General features: G+C 41.9%; 1 protein-coding gene across 13 annotated transcripts in view; it reads left to right on the top strand.

The window, feature by feature from the left end:
* Positions 1–23760, top strand: part of AMBRA1 (autophagy and beclin 1 regulator 1) — a 182584-nt gene that overhangs the window by 16548 nt on the left and 142276 nt on the right. For 6 of the 13 annotated variants that reach the window (XM_082340155.1, XM_082340166.1, XM_082340156.1 and 3 more), the window contains 6 exons: positions 15358–15611; positions 15991–16049; positions 16575–16758; positions 17399–17571; positions 18548–18614; positions 19165–20618. In XM_082340155.1, the coding sequence (XP_082196281.1) occupies positions 15477–15611; positions 15991–16049; positions 16575–16758; positions 17399–17571; positions 18548–18614; positions 19165–20618 (2072 nt within the window). In that variant the 5' untranslated portion in view covers positions 15358–15476. Of the gene's footprint in view, positions 1–3597; positions 3800–3885; positions 4038–14935; positions 15033–15357; positions 15612–15990; positions 16050–16574; positions 16759–17398; positions 17572–18547; positions 18615–19164; positions 20619–23760 lie in introns of all 13 variants that reach the window. The other 7 variants (XM_082340157.1, XM_082340158.1, XM_082340159.1 and 4 more) reach the window with 5 other exon arrangements.

Below are 23760 nucleotides of genomic sequence, written 5' to 3' on the forward strand. Positions count from 1 at the left end.
GGCACGTGTTGCCTTCATTTCTGATTAAACTTTTTGTTTACAGATTATTGTAGGTTTACATGCAGTTGTAAGAAATAACAGTGAGATAGATCCTGTGTGTCCTTTACCCAGTTTTCCCCAATGGTAACACCTTACAGAACCATAGTATACTGTCACAACTTGGGTATTGCCATTGACACAGTCAAGATACAGAACATTTCCATCCCACAGGATCTCTCCTGATGCCATTTTATAGCCACTGCTGCTCCCCCCCCCACCAAATCATAATGATCTGATAGTACAGTGGATAAAGTTGCAATAAAGTTTTTGTGCAGATGATCAAGGGAAAATACCCCCTGGGGAAGATGGCCCATCTCCCACTTCCCCGGCCCTATCTGTCCCTGGCAACCTGTCATTTCCAGAATGTTATGTGGGACTTCCCTGGTGGCGCAGCAGTTAAGAATCTGCCTGCCATTGCAGGGGACATGGGTTCGATCCCTTGTCCGGGAAGATCCCACATGCCGCGGAGCAACTAAGCGCATGCGCCATAACGACTGAGCCTGCGCTCTAGAGCCTGGGAGCCACAACTACTGAAGCCCGCGTGCCTAGAGCCCGTGCTCTGCAAGAAGAGAAGCCACCGCAGTGAGAAGCCCGTGCACTGCAACAAAGAGTAGCCCCCCGCTCGCCGCAATAAGAGAAAGCCCACACGCAGCAACGAAGACCCAACGCAGCCAAAAATAAAATTAATTAATTAATTAAAAAAAAGAGAATGTTACGTGAATAAAATCATATAGTGTGTAACCTTTTTTTTTTTTCTTAATTAAAAAAAAATTTTTTTTGGCTGCGCTGCCGGTTATGCGATCTTAGTTCCCCGAACAAGGATTGAACCCAGCCCAGGCAGTGGAAGTGCTGAGTGCTAAACACTGGACTGCCAGGGAATTCCCAGTATGTAACCTTTTGGATTGGCCTTTTTCAATCAGTGTAATTCCCTGGAGAGTCATCCAAATTGCATGAATCAATAGTGCTCCTTTTTTAAAAAAAATATTTATTTACTTATTTATTTATTTGGCTGTGCGGGTCTTTAGTTGCAGCATGCAGGATCTAGTTCTCTGACCAGGGATGGAACCTGGGCCCCCTGCATTGAGAGTGCAGAGTCTTAACTGCTGGAACACCAGAGAGGTCCCAGTGCCCCTTTCTTTTTAATTGCTGAGTAGTATTCCATGGTTTGGCTATACTTCAGTTTGTTTAATCACTTGCCCATTGAAGAACATCTGAGTTTTTTCCCAGTTCTTGACTGTTACTGATAGAGATGCTGTGGACTTTTGTGTACCTTTTTTTGTGCGAACATGCGTTCTCTGGGGTAAATGCCATGTGGTATGTGTTGCTTTTTTTTTTTGGCTACGCTGTGCCACATGTGGGATCTTGGTTCCCCAGTCAGGGATCGAGCCCGTGCCCCCTGCATTGGGAGCTTGGAGTCTTAACCACTGGACCACCAGGGAAATTCCTGTATTGCTCCCCCGCCCCCCTTTATTGATTGATTGATTGATTGATTGATTGGCTGTATTGGGTCTTAGGTGCGGCACGCGGGACCTTCGTTAAGGCATGTGGGATCTTTTTTGTCGTTGCGGCGCACGGGCTCTTCGTTGCATCATGAGAGCTTCTCTCTAGTTGTGGCGTGCGGGTTGTCTCTCTCTAGTTGTGGCACGTGGGCTCTGTAGTTGTGGCGTGCAGGCTCCAGAGCGCGTGGGCTCTGTAGTTTGCGGCACGTGGGCTACCTCATTGAGGTGTGCGAGCTCAGTAGTTTGGCGCGAGGGCTTAGTTGCCCCGCGGCATGTGGGATCTTAGTTCCCCGACCGGGAATTGAACCCGCGTCCCCTGCATTGCAGGATGGATTCTTTACCACTGAACCACCAGGGAAGTCCCTGTATTGCTTTTTTAAATTAAAAAAAAAAAAAAAAGGAAAAAAATTAGAGGTAAAACAACTAATTATATGATTGCCTTTCAAAGTACATATTCAAACCCTACGTTCTTGGTGTACATAACTTATTTATGTTGATTTCTGGTGTTTTGCTCTAGCAACAAGGCAATAATAATAATGCTGTAGTTTTCCTTGTTTCTTTCAACTGATGAGCTGTGTATTTATTACAAATAATAATTAACACTCACAACCTACCAGGAGGCAAGTAATGGTTAGCGCTGGTGTGGTTAACTCCTTTATAGATAGGGAGGTTGAGGCATGGGTATTGTGGAATTTGCCTAAGGTTATAGCACTGTGTTCTGACTCAGATTCATTCAGATTTATTCCTTCTCTTTCTGTCTCCTGAATTAAATAACTCTTTGTAATTTTGACCTAGGTGTGAGGACACGAAAAGGGTTTTTTTCTGTATCTGAGGTTTAGTGCTTGTTCTATAGAAGCAATATAGTATAGTGGTTAGAGTATGCACTTTAGCATCTGATTTTTTTTTTTCTTAAGTCTTTAATGAATTTGTTACAATATTGCTTCTGTTCTATGTTTTGGTTTTTTGGCTCTGAGGCCTGTGGGATCTTAGCTCCCTGACCAGGGATCGAACCCGCTCCCCCTGCCTTGGAGGCAAAGTGTTAACCACTGGACTGCCAGGGAAGTCCCATCTGATTTGATTTTGAATCTCTCCTCCACATGGACAAATCATTTAACCTCTCTCTAAGCCTCAGTTTTGTGACTTGTAAATGGGGATAATGATAGTACTTATCTTCATAGTGTTGCTGTGAGAAGTAAATGAGATAATGTGTGGAAAAGTGCTTAGCACTGTCAGGTGTATAGCACATATTCAGTGAATGTTCGATAAAAGTATTGCTTTAAATATATGTGTTATATTCTGCCACTGGGCTTGTCTTTATCAGTTGGTGGATGATTGGATAAATATTGGGATCTTACTGCCATGTACTTGTAAGGCTTTAAGATTGCTGTAACTTTTGAGGTAAGAATACTTTCTTTGAATGCTATTTCAAATTTAGTCTTATATATAATTATTTAAAAATAGGAAGTGATGTTGGATTATATTTATTGTAGTATTAGTTTGTATGAAAATATTTTAAAGTTTCTCCTGAGTTATTCATATTTTCTCAGGCTCATAGTCATAGAAAACTAGAATGTGATTCTGAACTGTTGATTTCCTTCCTTTAATCTATCCCCCCCAAAAACATTACTTTTCATATTTTCTTCCTAACATTTATCAGTACTTGAAAGTGTCATCATTTTTTTAATTACATAAATAATCACATAAGCTCCTTGAGGGCAGGTATGTTCTCATTCGCTGTAGTATCCTCAGTGCCTAGAATAGTGCTGAGTACATAGATACTCAGTAAACACTTGCTGGCTGTCTGTTATTGCTTTTGCATCTTTCCAGTCCCCCTTAAGTGTTTTTTATTTGGGAAGTAGGGGAAATACAATCCAACTTCTAGTCAGAGCTTAAAATGACTAGGTTCTTAAAATCCAGTGCCTTATTTTGATTGGCTGAGAAATGTGATTGGCAAGGTGGAAGGGCATCTGGACCTTTTAGCGTAAGAGCTCTGCATTTAATAATTTGACTTCTCCTTTTCCTGAAGCCTTGAGGGAAATTTTTCCTTTCCCTATTCTAGTCAGCCAAGAACCTGACCTGGGCTGACTCTAACATTGGAGAACACTGAACACAGTATCTGCTGAGCCAAGGACTGAGAGTCAAGCTCTGATACTATCTGAAGGAAAAGCCTGAATTCAAATCCTGCTTTGCCTACTGACTCATCTTGCAAACCTAGATGAATTTCTTAACCTCTTCCAGGTTTAAATTTTCTTATTTGTCTGGTGAGTAATCTTACCTGTCTGGGCTTGTGAGGATACCTGGCTTAACGTTCTCAAAGCTTTTTACAGTACTGTTGCTGTGGCTCCAGGAGTTTCCAGGAACTACTGGGGGCAGTGTGGTACTCCGGGAGGAGAGCTGGACTCTTTTTCCCAAAGACTACGCAGAAAACAGAAAGATGTGATCCTTCGTGATTTGAAATCGGCTCTACTTCAGCCTCCTAATGTTGTTGGTGGATGAAAGGTATGTTGTTGCCAAAGCCATTAGGCCTGTTTGCCTGAGGCAGCTGGGGTCAGTTCCCATTTCTGGGGTTAAGCTGTTTTCGTCTCTGTGAAATTTCTTCCATCAAAAGCTACTCTTTTATTTTTTCTTTCTTTCTTTTTTGCCTGCGAGTAGGAAATCTCTTGCCATTTTTGTGCACTTAGCAGTAGCCTTCCTGGTCCTGATTCTGTTGATAGGTTGGGACTCAAAAATTGAGCTTCAATTTCTTTTTGGTTCAGTGGTTTCCTCTGTGTTCTTCCTTGAGTTTTCAGGGGTTCTCAGCTCACTGTTTTCCCCAGAAGAGTTTTCAGGTGAAGCTTCATTTCTTTTCTCTTTATTCTTCTGAGGTAAGTGAGAGTAAGGAAGATTGTCAGTCTCAAATTTGGGTCTTATGGCTTTTTGTTTCTAGCTTTGATCATACTTTGTTTTTGAGCGTAAACTTTACTATGTTGCAGACATTAGGTTATATCATTGTGAGTTACTTTAGGAAGCCATAGTCAGCAAAATCTATAGCAGAAAAGCTGGTGTTTTTTTCCTCCCCTTCATTATAATAACAGTCACTAGAATTTATTTAGTTTTATATCTTCAAAGCATTTTGGAAAGTTGTTAGCTTATTTGTGATATACCCTGTAGTGGTCTGCCTTACACTGAGTTTATATAGAAAAAACACCCTGGGGGGTGTAGATATGAGAAAAAGAGGTTACATTGCTTGCTTATCTCTTGGTACATTTGGGCTGACAACCTTTTACAGGTACTTGATTCACTATTATCTCTTAGCCTAACTTTCTAGAGGCAGACGAGTTGTATTTTAGAGTATTTGTAATTGAACATAAATGCTGTGCATGTCTACAGTACAGGTGCAGGTTCTATTAACATTTTATTTCTGGTCTTTGGCTGCTTATAAAGGGGCTGTGTATAATTTTGGTTGTATAGGTCTTGATTCCATCAAATTATTTGCTTTTAGGTTGTCAGGTGATTAATTAGAGGTACTCTCTGATTCTGCTTCATAGCCACTGTAGTTTCCTTTGCACTTTCTCTTAGAGCTGCATGTGCTGGACTTCTTTGTGTGAAGTCCCATTTATTGTTTATTCTGATTACTGTTGGTTCCTAACTTGGCTTTTACTTAGAAAAGTTGTAATCCTGCCTTGAACTTTTTGCGACTCCTAAGATACACCAAGGATATTATTCCTTTAAGGTAGAAAGAGAGGGTGTTATTACTTTCAGTTTTTATATGTAAAGTGTGATTTGTTCAAGATTATATAACACCTCAGTGGTAGAAATCAGTCATTGAAGCTTCTTACCTCTTAGTCTTGTCTTTACCCATTAAATCACATCACTTTTATATCCAGCACTCTCAAGCTCAGAAGATACAATATCCCATATTCCCAACGTTGTTCTCAGAGAATCCACTGCTTCTGTATTTTGTTCTAAATATGCTGTGTTTCAAATATGAGTATAAAGAAGCATTGTTATATGAGTATAAAAAGTACAAAAGACTCCTGTCATCTCTGTATATGTATTTTTTAAGGTTTAGCCCCCCCTTCCCCCTTAGTAGTGGTATGGATGGATTTGCCCTGTGCATACTCTGTTTCCTGGCCTTGTCTTGATTAATGACATGTACATAATGAAATGACTTGTTGAGATTAGTTAATGGTACAAAGTTTTCTCTTTTTGGAGATATTTGACTCATAGAAATTGAATTTATGACCGTGAAACAACAGCACCACCTATAACTGACCACGTTTTTTTTTCACCTAGGTGTTGCTATTTATGAGAGTTTGGTGTTTGTTTTGGGCTTTCCTCATGGTTGGATATAAATACACACACATATTCATTCTCTTCTATGTTAGGCACTAAAGTAGGTACTGGACTAGGACAGACATGATTTTTGCCCTCACAGAGCTTGTGGTCTAGTGAGGAAGATAGAGTCCTAATAAGGCATTACGTACACTGGGTATTAGGTAGTATTGTTTTAGTTATCTGTTGCTGTACAAAAACCACCTCTGATGTGTGTTTTTTCCCCCAAAACTGGCAAGTATTTCTCCAATTCTCAGCAGACACTGACCGGGTGTCCTACAAATTTAACTCAGTTCTGACACTCTCTACCTGGAGATAATATCTGATCCCACAGGTTTAAGGGCTCAGTCCCAAAAAACTGCACCCCCTCAACTTTAGACGCTGATTGCAAGTCCAGGTTGTAACCTGTGCTTCTGATTGATGGGCTATAGGTGGTAGGTTCCCACAACCCCCTTCTTGGGTTGGACTAATTTGATAGAGCAGCTCACAGAACTCAAATATTTACTTATATTTACCAGTTTATTATAAAGGATTCAGATGAACAGCCAGATGAAGAAGTACATAGGGCAAGATCTGGAAGGGTCCCAAGCACAGGAGCCTCTGTCCCTGTGGAACTGGGGTGCATCACCCTCCTGGGCTGTGAATGTGTTCACCAACCTGGAAACTCATCAGATCTTGTTCAGTAGTATGTATGTATGGATGTATGTGTGTGTATATGTATTTTTTATATCCATTTATTTATTCATTTGGTTGCACTGGGTCTCAGTTGCGGGAGGTGGGCTCCTTAGTTGTGGCTCGCCAGCTCCTTAGTTGCGGCATGCGGGCTCCTTAGTCGTGGCATGCAAACTCTTAGTTGTGGCATGCATGTGGGACCTAGTTCCCCGAGCAGGGATTGAACCCGGGTCCCCTGCACTGGGAGCGAGGAGTCCCAACCACTGCGCTACCAGGGAAGTCCCTTCAATAGGTTTTATAGCGCTTAATCTGCAGGCCCATCTATCCCCTTTCCTCTCCCAGAGGTCAGTGGGTGGGACTGAAAGTTCCAACCTTCTAATCACTTGGTCTTTCTGGTGACCAGCCCCATCCTGAGGCTTTCTAGGGGTACCTCCCTAAGTCACCTATTAGCATACGTTTAAAAGAGACTCCTTATGAATGACAAAATACTTCTATCACTCAGGAAATTTCAAGGGTTTTAGGAGCTCTGTGCCAAAAATGGGGACTAAGACCAAATATGTATTTCTTATAATAAATCACAGTATCACACCACCTCCAAATTTGTGGCTTGAGACAATGATGTGTTTCTCACGATCCTGTGGGTTAGGAATTTGGGCAGGGTTTGTCTGGTTGGTTCTTCTGCCCTGTGTCGCATCAGTTGGGGTCACTCATTTGTCTGCTTTCAGCTGGTGGCTGGGCTGGGTTAGACAGGGCAACAGGGTTTCAACTCACTGTTCTGACACCTTCAATGTGGCCTCTCCTAGTAGTGTCTTATCATCCAGGTCTCTCTATATGGTCTTTGTCTCCAGTGGGACATCCTGAATTTCTTTGCAGCCTGGTGGTTGGCTTCCAGGAGTGAAAGTGGATGCTGTCAGTCCTGGAACTGGCACATCATCACTTCTGCCATATTCTGTGGTCAGAGCAAGTCACAGGGTCAGCCCAGATTCAGGGAGAGAAAAATATGTTCTTATCTCTTGATGGGCAGAGCAGCATGGGAGTAGGGTAGAAGGAATTGATGGAGACTGTCCTTGGAGAGAACCTATCACAGACAGGTAGACTAAATTAGTTGTGGAGAATCCTAACTCTAGCAATGCAGGGAGGTCACTAGCATATGTGTCTGCCATGTGGATGAGAAAGGGTTGGTATGAGGCTCTACATTGAAGACTCCCCTTTTTCTTTTCTCAGGTGTGTTGATGTCATATTTCATGTTTGACAAAGGGGTATGCACAGACATGACAGAGTATGTTCAATCACATTCTTTGTTGACTGTTTTTTGAGATTTATGTTCTATCCTGGTTGCCGTACAAAAGTAAATTACTGTGGCATCTATCTCTATTTCCTAATAGGTAATTTTTCTTATTTGGATGGAGTTGGTAGGTTTGTAGGGTAAACATATAGTAGCTGAATTTCATGATATAGTCTTATTTGGCACTTTATCAAATTCAGAGTTATTTCTGGTTAAAGGTTTTGAAGTCCCCTTTTCTCGCAAAAACTATGTAAATAAGTTGCTGTAAAGGAAGGAATGAGAATTTTTTTCATTTTTCCTCAGCATCATTTTTTTTTTTCTGGCCTCACCATGGGGCTTGTGGGATCTTAGATCTCCCACCAGGGATTGAACCCGTGCTCTTGGCAGTGAAAGTGCAGGGTCCTAACCACTGGACTGCCAGGGAATTCCCCTCAGCATCATTCTTTAATTTCTTGACCTTTGAGGAAATGAACATTAAAAATAGAAAGCAAGCTGATTTCCAGTTGATGTGGTAAGACAGTGAAATGTTGATTGAGGGCCTAATACATGTGAGACTAGTACGTGAAATAGGAGAGAGACCACATAGGAGGTTTTATCTCAGGCATTAGGGAGTTTTCTGTTGTAATGAAGTATGTAGACTCTGGAGCCAGACTGCCTGGGTTTGGATTCTGAATCCAGCACCGACAGTGTGACTTGTTCTCTTAGGGCCTCATGTACCTGAGGATTGTAAATGAGTTACTTTATGTAAAGTGCTAAGAACAGTGGGAATGAAAAGGACTATGAAAGTGTTAGTTATTATTATTTTAACCATTATCTCGAGATTTTATTATTTTTCTTTTTAAAGGTTACAGTGGTAAGTTTTTTTTTTTTTTTTTATATGAAATGGTTTGGAGACCTTTGCAGTGGACAGTCTCATTTTGCCTAGAAGAATTTGTCTTTAATTAGTCTGATTGTTTATAGGACCTTGTGGCCTTCAATATTTTTTTTCTCATTAGATTCTGTAATTCTTCATTATAGAATGAAGGTATTATTTTGGTACAGGCACTGGAATTATATAATAGCAAGCACTTTTCATTTGGTAAGTCTTTTAATCCTTGTGGTAATCCTATCATATACATACTATCTTTTACGATGATGAAACTGGAGTACAGGGAGGTTAAGTAACTATTCCAAGAAACCTTCATGTACCAAGAAACCTTCATGTACCAAGAAAATGACAGAGCCAGGATTCAATCGCCAGTCTGATTTCAGGACCCATATATCACTATACTATACTATCTCTTATTTAGAAATTATGGATAAAAAAATTAAACAAACATTACTTAAAGTTTCTCTATCTAGACTTAAACCACAATTAGCAGTTTGGTATATCCTGGGATATCCTTTAGTACTCCGCATACAGTAGATACACAACTCAGGTAATAGTTGAAGTTTTTATGCTTCCAGGTGTGTTTGCTTTCAGAATTTGTTACCTGTTTACAGTTCTAGATTTGTGATGCTTTGCCCCAAATTCCCTGCTCCCCTCCAAGTTGAGTCTACTCTGGGAGTCAGACAAGAGCTATATAGAGGCAGGGATGGTTGCTGCTGTGGTGCTTACATTTTTGGACTCGGATCATATATGGTGTCATTTGAAGTGTCCTGAAATGCCCTGTAGAAAGTCCTATTAATGAAAACAAAGCTGCCAATTGTAGAAAACCCTGTGTATTTCCACCCACATGGAGTTTCTGAAGAGTACTGGGCCACTTTTAGGCCTCTAATTAAAGGCCTGACATTTTGTAGTTAATTTTCCAGTTGTTGGGAGAACTCTACTTATGCAGGTGATCCTAGGTTTAGTATTTAAAGGATTTCTTTTTTCTTTTAAAGAGTTAACCCTCAGGACTTCCCTGGCGGTGTAGCAGTTAAGACTCCGTGCTTCTAGTGTGGGGGGAGCGGGTTTGATCCCTGGTTGGGGAACTAAGATCCCACATGCCACGTAGCGCGGCCAAAAAAGAAAAAACAAAAACAAAAAAATTAACCTTGGGTTGAATCCTGTATGTTATTTTGGGATATATGTTGGTATTACATGGCTGATTTGACTCTTAGACTTTGCCTACATGGGCATAGTGAAGTGAAGAGAGATGCAGTTCCTCAAATAATGAGATCATTGGACTGCATTTTAACAGTGCTTCCAGGCCTAATAACTTTCTGATTCACCCCCCTGGAATGCTATTGATAGGGAGGATTTGGGGTGTGAATTATTAGCCAGGTTTTGCAGATATAGCTCTAAGTTGTTGGTTCTGTTTTTTAATTCACTTTTTATGTAGAGGTAGCCCAAATCTCATTTAATTATTTTTGCCACACAAATGAGTACAATACTTTCCCTGAGTACTTTTTATTTTGTTGTCTGGTAACAGCCTTTGAAATGTTTCTTAGGAATCTGCTACCCTTGGGAATCGTGGCATCTCAGGTCTCAGAGGTTTTAGTTGGCCATGTTGTTTGGTGGGGGAAACCATGGTGAACCCCAAAGAGGATTCAATAGTAATGACAACAGTAACAGCAGTGGTCTTAATGCTCCGCCACACTTTTCTTATTGGAGCCTCACAACAACTTGATGAGGCAGATATTGCAATTCCTATTTACAGAGGGGGCAAAAAAGTCTCAAAGATGTTAAATAACTTGTCTAAAGTCATATTGCTTGAAGGTGGAGTGAAATTGCTAGCATAGGGTGATCAAATTGCAAGGAGGACCTGTAAGTCTGACTTCAGTTTCCACTGGGCTGTGCATAATCTCTAGGTGACTTTTATTAGTGCTCGTTAAATATAATTTTGTCCTACAATTAAGCAGAGAAAACCTTTCAAGGTGGTTATCCTCCCATCTTTTTAGAGTGATCATCATGTTATGGGGGGGGTGGTTAGAAATGGGGTGGAATAACAAATAATATTTGTGTTATGTACATATCCCAGTTGTGCCCATTTGGTTGTACGTGCACAAGGCTTTTGGTGATTGAGAATTGATTCCGGGGGCCTGTGTAATGGTATCACAAAGACTCTTCTTGGCACCCTTTGTCCCAATCTGGTTTAAGGGACAGATTGGGAAACTTGTTTCTTCCTCCTTTTTAAAAAGAGGAATGAAAAACACACTTGACTGGTACTTCCTCCTCAGCAACAGGCCTGCCTGACTGCAGTTTGATTTAGCTCCTTTTGTTCTTTATGGAGAACAAAGTAAAATTTCTTCTCAGGTGGCTGTAAGGAGTGTATCAGGAGAAGGCCCCTTATCCTTTTAAAGAAACTGAGCAAATATTTTTTTTTTCAGACAAAAGAGAGACTCTGCAGTTGTTTTAGTTCCTTTGACTTCTTGCCATCAGTCAGACTTTCTCTTGTTTGAACTGTTGGTGTGTCGAGGTCTCTGGGAATTGGTAGACAAGCTCTTCAGTAATCCTGAGCTTTAGTTTTTGAGTTTTCTTGATAACTGGTATTTGTAGCAGCTCTTCCCTCGTCCTTCTGATTCCTGTAGGAACTTCAGACTGCATCACAGTTTTCTGAATCATCCAGTGTTTGTGACCTATATTTTCTTCCTCTTGAGTTACACGAGGTCAGAAGGTCAGACTTTTTTTAGGAATTGGACTGCTGCTGTGTTCACCACATGTTATAAGATTATAAATGGTTTAAATATATTTCTCTGAAAGTACTTTTAATGTTGCACTATAGGGCAAGGAACCCTCAAAACTCATTTCTGCTGAACTTCTCTATATTAGGTAAAAGAATGATTGGCTCTAAAAAAATTATAGGCTCAGTTAAGGGTTAAGGTGAATGGATGGTAACTGTATTTCTGCCACCTTCCTGGTTAGTAATTATTCAACTTTGTGGCAGTTTCACTTCCAGACTTTTGGTCTTAAACCATGAGTTGTCAGGGTCACCAAGGAGATTATTTCTTTCCAGTTAGTTCATCCTTAGTTTATGCAGGAGGTTGGCCTGCACTGTGTTGACATATTCAGTGTGTACATAGTATTTATATTGTAGGCTACTGGGGGATGGGAGCTGTACTACAAGGATACAGGCTAGAGTGTTCCTCAGTCAGTCCTTAGGGAACTTTGTGGTGTATGCGACTAGGAACTTGGAATTATGTTTTTCTGTAGAATCTTTCTGACTTTTTAAATTTTAATATTCCAGGGAGAAAACTCATTTCAGCACAGGCGATAAATATTTTTCCTTCTGTATTTGGATGCATCTAGTTATGTACTTTTTAGATTGCAGCCTTTCATGAAGTGTAAAGAGCTGATTATTGTTTGACTTTTTACAATAAGCATTTATTACTTTTTAAGTTTAAACAATGAAAAGAACGCTGCCTTTTCTGATGATTGTCACCTATAATCCTGCCACCCAAAGAGAACCATGGTTAATACTTTTTATATTTCTCTTCTATCTTTTTTTTATGATTTTTAAAAATTTATTTATTTATTTATTTATTTTTGGCTGCATTGGATCTTCATTGCTGCACGCGGGCTTTCTCTAGTTGTGGTGAGCGGGGGCTACTCTTCGTTGCGGTGTGCGGACTTCTCATTGCGGTGGCATCTCTTGTTGCGGAGCACGGGCTCTAGGCGCACGGGCTTCAGTAGTTGTGTCATGCGGGCTCAGTAGTTGTGGCTCACGGACTCGAGAGCGCAGACTCAGCGGTTGTGACACACGGGCTTGGTTGCTCCGCGGCATGTGGGATTTTCCCGGACCAGGGCTTGAACCCGTGTCCCCTGCATTGGCAGGTGGATTCTTAATCACTGGGCCACCAGGGAAGTGCCTCTATCATTATTCTTAAAGATTTAAAAAAAAAATAAAATTGGGATCATACTGTATATATAATTTTCTGTTCTGCTTTTTTTCACTTAACATGTATTTTTTTCACATTATTAAATATTTTAAAAATAAATTTTGAATAGGTAATTTCAAAAATTAAAATGACATAAAACAAAAACACTGAGAAGTCTAGCTTCTATTTTTGTCTCCATTTACCTTGTCCCTTCAGTCCCTAATAAGTGACCATTAACTTTTTCTCTTTTTCAAAAGTTAGCCTTACTATATATGTTGTTTTGCTCCTTGCTTTTTCCTCCTCTGAACAATGTATCTTGGAGATCTCTTGCTATCAGTACCCAGAGAATCTTCCTTACCGTAGATTAGTCATTTAGTCCCCTTTAGAGACTTGGGTTGTGCCCAATTTTTGCTATTACAAACTATAAGAAGTAGTAATTAAAGGGAAAAAAATTAAGCATTTACTCTGCTTCAGTTATTTTATTATTATTATTTTTTTAAAGGACCTTTTGGGCACCTAAGCTTTTTTAAAAATTTTTTTAAATTTATTTTTTATTTTTGGCTGTGTTGGATCTTCGGTTCTGTGCGAGGGCTTTCCCTAGTTGCGGTGAGCGAGGGCCACTCTTCATCGTGGTGCGCGGGCCTCTCACTATCGCGGCCTCTCTTGTTGCGGAGCACAGGCTCCAGACGCGCAGGCTCAGTAGTTGTGGCTCACAGGCCCATTTGCTCCGCGGCATGTGGAATCTTCCTAGACCAGGGCTCGAACTTGTGTCCCCTGCATTGGCAGGCAGACTCTCAACCACTGCGCCACCAGGGAAACCCTCTGCTTCAGTTATTAAGGGAAAGTTCTTTATAGAAGAATGCCAGCTAATAAATGTAGAAATAATGATGGAGTTGGAAAATCAACGTATTCCAGCCCCCAAATGAAATAATTTAAAAAGGAATCATCAGTGACTGCTAAACGATTAAGCAAAAGGTTGAAGAGGAACAGCATATTCACATGGTGCCAAATGTTAGCCACAGATCAGTAGTTGTAAAGGGGGAAATATACCTTTATAAAGAGAGCTCTGGCTGTTACAGACTCAACCAAGTGATCATGTTTTGCCAGATGATCATGTAATTTACCAAGTCTTACTAAATGGAACAGTCTGAGAATATGATGTGCTGCATCATGAGATGAGGTACGTAGGTAGTAGCATCACCTGAGAAGCATTTTTGCTCAAGCCTCTTAACCTAAATCTAGTCAGTGTTTACAGGAAGTATTAGGGATAGAGATGCAAGCTAAATGGCACTGTGAGGAAATAACCAGACAAAACTAGGATGTAACTGTCAACTGCAAGTCAACAAGTCAACTCTCCTGTTCTTTTTAAAAAGCTTGTGTTGTAAACAAACAAACAAGCATAAACAGAACCAACCAAAATAAAACTTGGAGGCCATTCTAGAGTAAAAGAGACTAAAGAGACATAACATCCAAATTTGTTGCTTGAACCTTGATTGGGTTCTGGATTTTTTTTTAGACACTTTTTGGTGTATTTGGTGTATTAAAGGTACAAATGACAAGGGGTGTGATAATGGTATTGTGGTTATGAAGTTAAATGTCTTCATTCTTAGATGCACAGTGAGGTATATAGGGTTAGAGTATCTCAATGCCTGCTGAAATGGTTCACAGGAAAATTAAAACAACCCTTATATATCTCTATCCATGGAGATAAATGAGGCAAATTTGACAATATATTAGCAATTCTTGAGTCTAAGTGGTGAGTAGTTGGTATTTATTCTACTGTTTTCAACTTTTCTGTATATTTGAATTTTTTCAAAATATAGTTGAAGAAACAGTGTTGCAATGAATGAGGTTTATATACATATTCTTTTCAAATGCCATTTCATTGGGCTGCATATTCCATTGTTTGGAGGGACCACAGTTCTTTAATTGTTGCACATGTGTATACTTTGCTGCTAGTTGACATTTTAGTAGAATTTGTGTTTATTTTATGACAGTTTTATACCGTTAAGGCTTGCAGTGGATGAGAAAAAGGAATTGAAATTTTTTCTTTTCTTTCCTCCTCTGTCCTCTATTCTGGAACTTGAGTGGGGAAGAGAAAAAGAGAATGAGAAAGGTACCTCGAAGGGGTTCTGTGCACTTGCTTTTAGGTAGGAGATAGAATTGAAGCTGCTGCATAAGAACCATACCTTAAGTAATAGCCTTTTAAAATCGGTTACTTGTCCTTTAGTTTGGAGGCTGCCCAAGTGATAAGGAGGACTACCAGCAACTAGGGAAGCAGCTTGGCACAGAGCGGGGAGTGCAGATTTTTTTTTTTTTTTTTTTGGCCGTGCTGTGTGCCATGCAGGATTTTAGTTCCTGGACCAGGGATTGACCCTGTGACCCCTGCATTGGAAGCACGGAGTCCTAACCACTGGACGGCCAGGGAAGTCCCCAGAGTGCAGGTATTGTGTTGTGATTTGTTTTGTTTTTGACAGGGTTTTAGACCTTTTGGTTAGTAAAAAAGTTCTTACTGCCTGATAAAAAGAATAACTCCTTTAGACAATGGTCTGTTCTTTAGATATAAGGCTGAGCTATGGAGGATATGGGAGGAATTTAAGGATGTAATATTCTTGGAAGAAAAGTTCTGGGAGAAGGGTCTTTTCTGAGAAGGTGTCATTAAATATGAAAAGAACAGTACTTTCCTCTTTGAGCTAGAATCGTATTTGCAGTGGGAACCTTCTCTGACTGCAGAATAGATGTTCTTTGACGTTAATGTCTATACCTTAGATTTCCATGAAGGCAACTTACAAGGACCTGAATGGCCTCATTTTAGCTGCTTCAGCGTGTAGAGCTATTGCTCACTCCTTCTCTTCCCGGGCCTGGTGTGACAGTGGCTACTGAGGACCATGAAGGTTGTTCCAGAGAAGAATGCTGTCCGGATACTCTGGGGGCGAGAACGGGGCACTCGGACCTTTGGAGCTCAGCGACTTCTGCAGGAGCTGGTGGAAGATAAAACCCGGTGGATGAAATGGGAGGGCAAGGTGAGAAAAATGGGTGTTTTTCACATAGGAGTTGTAGTGGTGACGGTAGAATGGGGCCTTAGAATGGGTTAATGACATAGAGTTGGGGTACAATTTATTTTGTGTAGGAGAATTGATATATCTAACTTGGTTTTTTGTGGGGGGGAGGTTTTAATAAATTTGGAAGCATAATGGGCTAGAAATATCATTTTTATTTAGAGCTAGATACTTTTCCTGAAGGTAATTTAGATTTATCTCTCTCAATTTGTAGCTTGATCATTGTCTCCAGTTTTTAAGCTTACACTGTAAATACTAGTCTAGAATGGTTTGGTGCTTTTGAGATAGAGTGAGCCATAGTTTATAAATAATGTATTTTAACTTTTGTTTGTTTGTTTCTCAGAGAGTAGAACTGCCGGATAGTCCACGCTCTACCTTTTTACTGGCCTTCAGCCCAGACAGGTACCTAGTCCTTACCTAAACTTTACCTGAGACTTGTGACAGCATTGCTTTCTCTGTATTTGGCCTAGCTTGATCTTCCAAGTCAAATCCGTAAAGGCTCTTTGAAGCACTGAATGAACAGAGCTTTGCCAGTGTTATCAGAAAGGGAAAGAAAGTAGATGAGCAGTGCTAACCATAAAAATAATGGGAATAAGCAAAGGAATCTATGAACGTCGAGGATCAAAACTTGGAAAGTTTCTCAATAAGAATCCTTTGCCTGTGTGATGTAGGCCACCAATAGTGTGATAGTTTTCCCTGCTGGAAAAAGTATTCTCTGAAGGGGTTATGTGTCATCTGGGGACAGAATGGAGAAGCCAAAAGCTTTTAAAGATGAGAATGTTTTCTGTTGTTTGTAATGCCCAAGGCGTAGTTTTTTTCATGTTGGGATGGGGAATAAGTATCAATTTTCATTTTTTGTCCAAAGCTGATAAAGTTTGTTACCCTCCCACATGCTTCACATTTACTTCCTCCTCTTTGATTCCCTAGGACTCTCTTGGCCTCCACCCATGTAAACCATAATATCTATATCACGGAGGTGAAGACAGGCAAGTGTGTTCACTCTCTGATCGGACACCGCCGCACTCCATGGTGTGTCACTTTTCATCCCACCATCTCAGGCCTTATTGCTTCTGGCTGCCTAGATGGGGAGGTTAGGATTTGGGATTTACACGTAAGTGTTTCCTTTTCTTTGGTATTCTAAATGCAGAGACTTGTTTACCCTTGGGTTCTTAACGCTGGAGGAGAGACTAGCCAGGTTCTTAGAACTATATCTGAGTACTTACTCAGTAATCATTGCCTACTTACTGATAGGGAGTCTAGCCGACAGCCCTCCATTCTAAGATGAACACCCTATTTAACTGTCTGCCCATTGTGACATAGTACAGGACACTCTAAGACGTCTTCAGGATGGATTTCTCTTGTTTTAGATCAAGGATTGTACTGTATTCTGATCATGATCGTCAAAGCAATGTGCTCCTTGTCCTGGTGACTGGCTAGTGGGTTGTTGTGCACCATGTCATGCACCAAGATTGAGTTTTCACAGGCTACAGAAACAGGAGCTGTGCGGGTGCTCATTGCTTATGGATTGTAGATGACAAAACTGAGCTGACAGTAATGTTTTTCTGATAAAGTTGGTGACACTGCCAGATCACTGGTTTTGTACGTCGTTTTCAGAGGACATACTTAAAGTAGGCCCCACAAGTAGTCGTTTTATGTTAAATGGACCCTTTTTTTTTTTTTTTTTTGAAATTGACATCTCAGTCTGCTGGCAGCTTGTAACCTAAGAATGTCTGGGATTTGTTCATTCATAGGGTGGCAGTGAAAGCTGGTTCACAGATAGCAACAATGCCATTGCCTCCCTGGCTTTCCACCCTACGGCTCAGCTCCTGCTGATTGCCACTGCCAATGAGATCCACTTCTGGGATTGGAGTCGACGGGAGCCTTTTGCCGTGGTGAAGACAGCTAGTGAGATGGAACGGGTCCGGTGAGTGCTTTGCCCACCAGCAACGTCTGGTGTAGGATTAACATGGCAGAGAGCATTTACCTGTGCTTTCACCTCAGGAGACAGATTATTATCTCTGTATTATCCCTGCTCAGGGCAGGGTGTTATCCCTATGGGTCTTCCTACTTTTTAAGCAGCTGGCTAATCAGCCAGGAAGCAGTTCATATTGTTCATTTCAGCTGTTCCTTATTGGCCTCATCTTCTGGTCTCTGTAGACTATGGCTGTTAGAATCTGTTTTAGGTTCAAAGCTATCTGGTTTGGTATAAAGCCTTTTTTTTTTTTTTTTTATAATCCTGAAAGGTATTCAGGTGGTGGGTAGCTTGGTGGGTAAATTGCTTATCCCTGGTTTTCTGGAAATGGAAAGTGGAGATGTAGATATGTATCCAATCTGCTGGTAGATATTTACATATTTAGCCATCAAAATCAGCGCACATATTGCCTGAATTAAAGTCAATGCATTGTTTTCCTTTGGTCCTCTTGGTATCGCAGTTGGATATTAGCTAATTTTCTAGCCTCAGCTATGTCACTTGATGCTGAGACTATTCCTTGTCACCAGCACTCATGCTTCTTGCCAGTGTAGCTGCTGTGTGAGGGGAGACCTGAACCTGTGGCAGAGTATGGGAGCATTCTCTGCTTTACTATTATGATGGGCTCTTAGACATGAGCAGCTGTGTGCATAATGTAGCTGCTTCCTGGGATGGAAGCCCAGGTGTTTTTTGAAATTATTTTTGCGATATGTATTCCCTTATTCTGGCAAGTGTGAGGATGTAAGAAGAAGTATTGAGCTTTATTATTTTAATCTGTTTGAAAGTTTTGGAAGTCTGTAACATTAAGTGGATACCTCGGTGATCCCACAGTTGTCAGTAATGATTTCCAGACGTTTTCTCACAGGTTTCCTCTTCTCGGTTAACATAATTTCTCTCTCTGTGTCTCTGTCCCTTTCTTCTGTGCTTTCAGTCTGGTGAGATTTGATCCTCTTGGACACTACTTACTCACAGCAATTGTTAACCCCTCTAATCAGCAGGTAAGTTAGTCAGCAGTTCCAACTCTGTCTAAACTGTGGGTTATTTTCTCAACTAGTGCTCTAATTCTGATTATATTGGACTTCAGTTTTCAATGTCCAAGTGTTTCTTTCCAGTCAAGATTAAAAACTAGCTTCAGACTGTATTCAAAGTTATAGCCATATCGTGACGGGGGAGTCCATTCTGAAACCCCTGAGTGATCGTCCCAGTAGAAGTAACCAGGCTGTGTTGGATAACTTGTCATTCATGTGCCTCTGGCTGGTTGACATTTTGCTTCCCCTTACTGCCTCCATGTCTGGAAATGCCTTTTGTAACAGAGTTGGTTTGCCAGCTGTACTCGTTCAGAAGTGTTGCTAATTGGAAGTGAATAATTTAATACCATATGATGATTCTGAATCTGGAACCAGTTAATTCTCAGTACTTCAAGGATGGAGTTGTTGCCTCTCTAGAAAGGTTTTCCTTGGATGATTATCAGTAGTTTTTCTTGATCTACCTGCAAGTTCTACCTAACGGCCTGGCTCTGCCCCCGCCCCACCTTGGTCCACGCTGCAGGGTGATGACGAACCAGAGATCCCCATGGACGGAACAGAATTATCGCATTACCGTCAGCGTGCCCTCCTGCAGTCACAGCCCGTGCGCCGGACGCCTCTCCTCCACAATTTCCTGCACATGCTGTCCTCCCGCTCCTCTGGCATCCAGGTGGGAGAGCAAAGCACAGTGCAAGATTCTGCCACCCCCTCACCCCCACCGCCTCCCCCTCAGCCCTCCACGGAGCGTCCCAGGACTTCCGCTTACATCCGGCTCCGACAGCGGGTCAGTTACCCCACAGCCGAGTGCTGCCAGCACCTTGGGATCCTGTGCCTTTGCAGCCGCTGCTCTGGCACTCGAGTTCCTTCCCTCTTGCCACACCAGGACAGTGTCCCCCCTGCTCCTGCCAGGGCTACTACCCCTTCCTTTTCTTTTGTACAGACCGAGCCCTTCCATCCCCCGGAGCAGGCCTCATCAGCGCAGCAGGACCAGGGCCTCCTGAACCGGCCGTCTGCCTTCAGTACAGTCCAGAGCAGCACTGCCGGCAACACGCTCCGCAACCTCAGTCTGGGTCCCACCCGTCGCTCTTTGGGAGGCCCTCTGTCTAGCCACCCTTCTAGGTATCACCGAGAAATCGCTCCTGGGCTGACAGGATCTGAGTGGACCCGGACAGTGCTCAGTCTGAACTCCCGCTCTGAGGCGGAATCCATGCCCCCGCCCAGGACCAGTGCCTCTTCGGTGAGTTTGCTGTCTGTGCTGAGACAGCAGGAAGGTGGCTCTCAAGCATCTGTGTACACTTCAGCCACAGAAGGGAGGGGTTTTCCAGCTTCAGGGTTGGCAGCTGAGTCAGATGGAGGGAATGGCTCCAGCCAAAACAACTCGGGCAGCATTCGCCATGAGCTTCAATGTGACCTGAGACGCTTCTTTTTGGAGTATGACCGGCTTCAGGAGCTGGACCAGAGCTTGAGTGGGGAAGCGCCCCAGGCCCAACAGGCCCAGGAAATGCTCAACAATAACATTGAATCCGAGAGGCCAGGCCCCTCCCACCAGCCCACCCCACACAGCAGCGAGAACAACTCCAACCTGTCACGTGGCCACCTGAACCGCTGCCGCGCTTGCCACAATCTCCTGACCTTCAACAACGATACCCTGCGCTGGGAAAGAAGCGCACCCAACTACTCCTCTGGCGAAGCCAGCTCCTCCTGGCAGGTCCCCAGTACCTTTGAGGGCATGCCCTCGAGTGGCAGCCAGTTGCCACCTCTCGAGCGGACTGAGGGCCAAACACCGAGCTCCAGCAGGCTGGAGTTGAGCAGCTCTGCTAGCCCGCAGGAGGAGAGGACTGTGGGGGTGGCCTTCAACCAGGAGACAGGCCACTGGGAACGAATTTACACCCAGTCCAGCAGATCTGGAACTGTGTCGCAGGAGGCCTTACATCAGGATATGGCTGAGGAAAGCTCCGAGGAAGATTCACTCAGGAGGTGAGCAGATGCTTTCCTGTCTTCTCCTGTATCCCTTACTTTCCTCCTGATATCTCTTCCTTCAGTCCTGTGGGTGTTGTGGCTGGATCTGGAGCGTCTGGGATCCATGCATCATGCATCTGGTTCTGATCTCCCTAGCTCCCATTGCATCTTCTTGGAAAATCTTGCTGTGGTGGCGGAAAGAGGATAAGGCCTGGCAGTGTGAGTCAGGTGACTGCTTGCTCCTTTTCTGGCTAAGCTCATGTGACGTTTAGCCTTGGAGGAGAGTTGTAGATGAGGTTAGAGAGGCATGAGGAGGTAAAACCGTTGACTTCCTCTGCTCTGCTTTTTGGCCTTCTCCAAGGATTGTATGTGCAGGACTGGTTATTGTGAAACAACAAAATGTCCCAGAGAGACTAGGAAAAAGTAGTAAAAGAGAACCCTGCTTGGGACAGATTAGTGTATTGGGTCTTTGATTGTGTTGCTTTGGACAAATTCTTAAACCGTATCTTTTGGAACATTGCAACTTGACAGAAGGAAAAGAAAATAGTACGTATATATGTCAAGGAAAATTTTTTTTTTTTTAGAGGTATATATTTTTTGGACAGCAAGTTAGTTGCTTAGTTAAGATTCTTTGAGTAGATCTTCCAGATGGACATTCACCTCGAGGTGGAGAAGAAGAAATTCATAGAAGGAAGGCGTCTCCATACTTGGATTGGCATCCCAGGCAACTCTTTCATGGAAGAAACAGAGTGGGTGTAGTTGATCGCCCACCACATGTTCCGTGTATGGCTGTGTGCGCATCTATCTTGATTTATTAGGGACTTCTTTCTGTAATTCTGTAAAGGTCAAATCTAGCATAATCACCAACTCCCAGAATATGCCTGTTGGATCCAAACAGCATATTGCTCTGCATTACATCCTCTGTTGAAGCATCTGAAATTTCTCTGACATAAGCTTCTAGCAAGGGTGGGAATATGGATTGTGCACATAATGTACTTGTTATTTGGGGAGAATGCTTTAGAGAGTTACCCAGTTAATAAGTATTTGTTGAATTATATTTTTTTTCTAGCACTGGGCTAGGCACTGTCAGGAGTACAAAAGAAGTATAATACCTGGTCTTTGCCCACTGGCAGTATACAGTGTTGTTGTAGAGGCAAGACTTATTTACATGTAATTACATAAAAAATGTAAAGGAGCCGAATGCTTCATTGTATGGGACTGAGATTAAATGTAGTCTAATTTCAGAGAAAGGGAAGGATCATCAAAGAAGGCTTTACAAGAATAAGTCTTGAAAGATGGGTAGGATTTGGAAAGGGAAAGACCTTTTTATTTTGGGGGTATAGCACATGCTAAGGGAGGAAAGGGCATGATGAATTCAGGATAGTAAGAAGTTACTTAAGGGCGGTAACGTGAACACAGGGAGACTTGGTCAGATATGAAAGATAGACGAGGTAGCTGAGATTGTTACTCTGCCCGTTTGATTGAGGCCAGTTCTGGATTAACATCTAAATTCCCAGGTTTGGAATACTTTGCCTTGCATAATGATCCATATCAGGAGCCTGAGACTCTGTTCTTCCTTTTTGGCAAGAGAGGTGAGACAGTAGCAAGCATAGTGCCTGACATATAGTAGGCATTCAAAAAGTTTATTAAACGTAGCCATAAAGGACTGTCTTCAGTTATTGCTCTAAAAGCCTACCAGTGCCTGTTTCACTAGCATCAGTGGGTTTGTGGTCAGCCTCTGTCCGTTCTGTTCTAGCAGGACCTCTTCATGGGTTGCTGTTCTGAGAAATACCTGAGTTGTTTAAAACAAACTCTGTTGTTTGATAATAATTAGAGATAGCAATTACTGAGAGCCTACTACTGTGTTCTAGCTTTGCCTTAATTATTTCTAATTTCCACAGTAACTCTGTGCAAGGCAGGTATGAAATTTCCCATCTTCCAGTTGAGGAAAGAGTGGCTCAGAGAAGTCAAGTTTCTTGTTAAAGGTCACACAGTAGGTTGCTGAGTGGGGATTTGAACTCCAGTGTGCATGACTAAAGATTTTTCTAGGCTGCCCTCCATGGTGTATTTCTTTTTTCTTTTTTTTTTTTTTAATTAATTAATTTTTGTCTGCGTTTGGTCTTTGTTGCTGCGTGTGGGCTTTCTCTAGTTGAGGCAAGGGGGGGCTACTCTTCGTTGCAGTGCACGGGCTTCTCATTGTGGTGGCTTCTCGTTGCAGAGCACGGGCTCTAGGCGCGTGGGCTTCAGTAGTTGTGGCATGCGGGCTCAGTAGTCGTGGCACACGGGCTTAGTTGCTCTGTGGCATGTGGGATCTTCCCGGACCAGGGCTTGAACCTGTGTCCCCTGCATTGGCACGTGGATTCTTAACCACTGTGCCACCAGGGAAGTCCCCATGGTGTATTTCTTAAAGTGATAATCTCATTTTTAGGTGAACCATTTTTATGTTTTTCTTTTCTTTTAACTTTTTGTTATGGAAATCTTCAAACATATAAAAATTAAAAGAAAAGTAGTGTAAATGAACTCCCATATACCTATCACCTGGCTTCAAAAATTTTCAGCACTCGTCTGTATCCCTTACCCACTCCCACCCACCCAGACATCATATAATTTTGTCTGAAAATACTCCAGTATGTTTCTCTAGAGCAATTCTGTCTAATAAAATGTTCTATATCTGTGCCATCTAGTATAGTAGCTACCAGCCGCATGTGGCTATTGAGCATTTGAAATGTGGCTAGTGTGATCTGAGGAACTACATTTAAATTTTAACTAACTTAAATGTAGATAGCCACGTGTGACTAATATATTAATAGTCACTTCTTAATAAAGTAGGCCATTTAAAACCCAGAAACTATTAAGGATCTATCAGAATTTTTTGTAGGCAAAAAGTAGTATGTGTTTGTGGTTTAAATAAAAAAGTTCAAGCATTTAGAAATGTTATGTTGTAGAAAATGAAGTCCCTTGTCATCTTGCTGTAAACAATTATATATATATATATATACACACACACACGTTTTTTAAATTTTAAAATACACAGATGCACAGTTCTCATTGTAAAATAGTATATTAATCCAGTGGTTACATTATTTATGGAGTTGCTTTTCAGATGAGCTTGAATGAGGTGTACCACGAGGGTTTACAGCCTACTCAAAAATGAGATATC

Source organism: Balaenoptera borealis (genome assembly GCF_965194805.1).
Source record: "Balaenoptera borealis genome assembly, chromosome: 11".
Taxonomy (NCBI): Eukaryota; Metazoa; Chordata; class Mammalia; order Artiodactyla; family Balaenopteridae; genus Balaenoptera; species Balaenoptera borealis.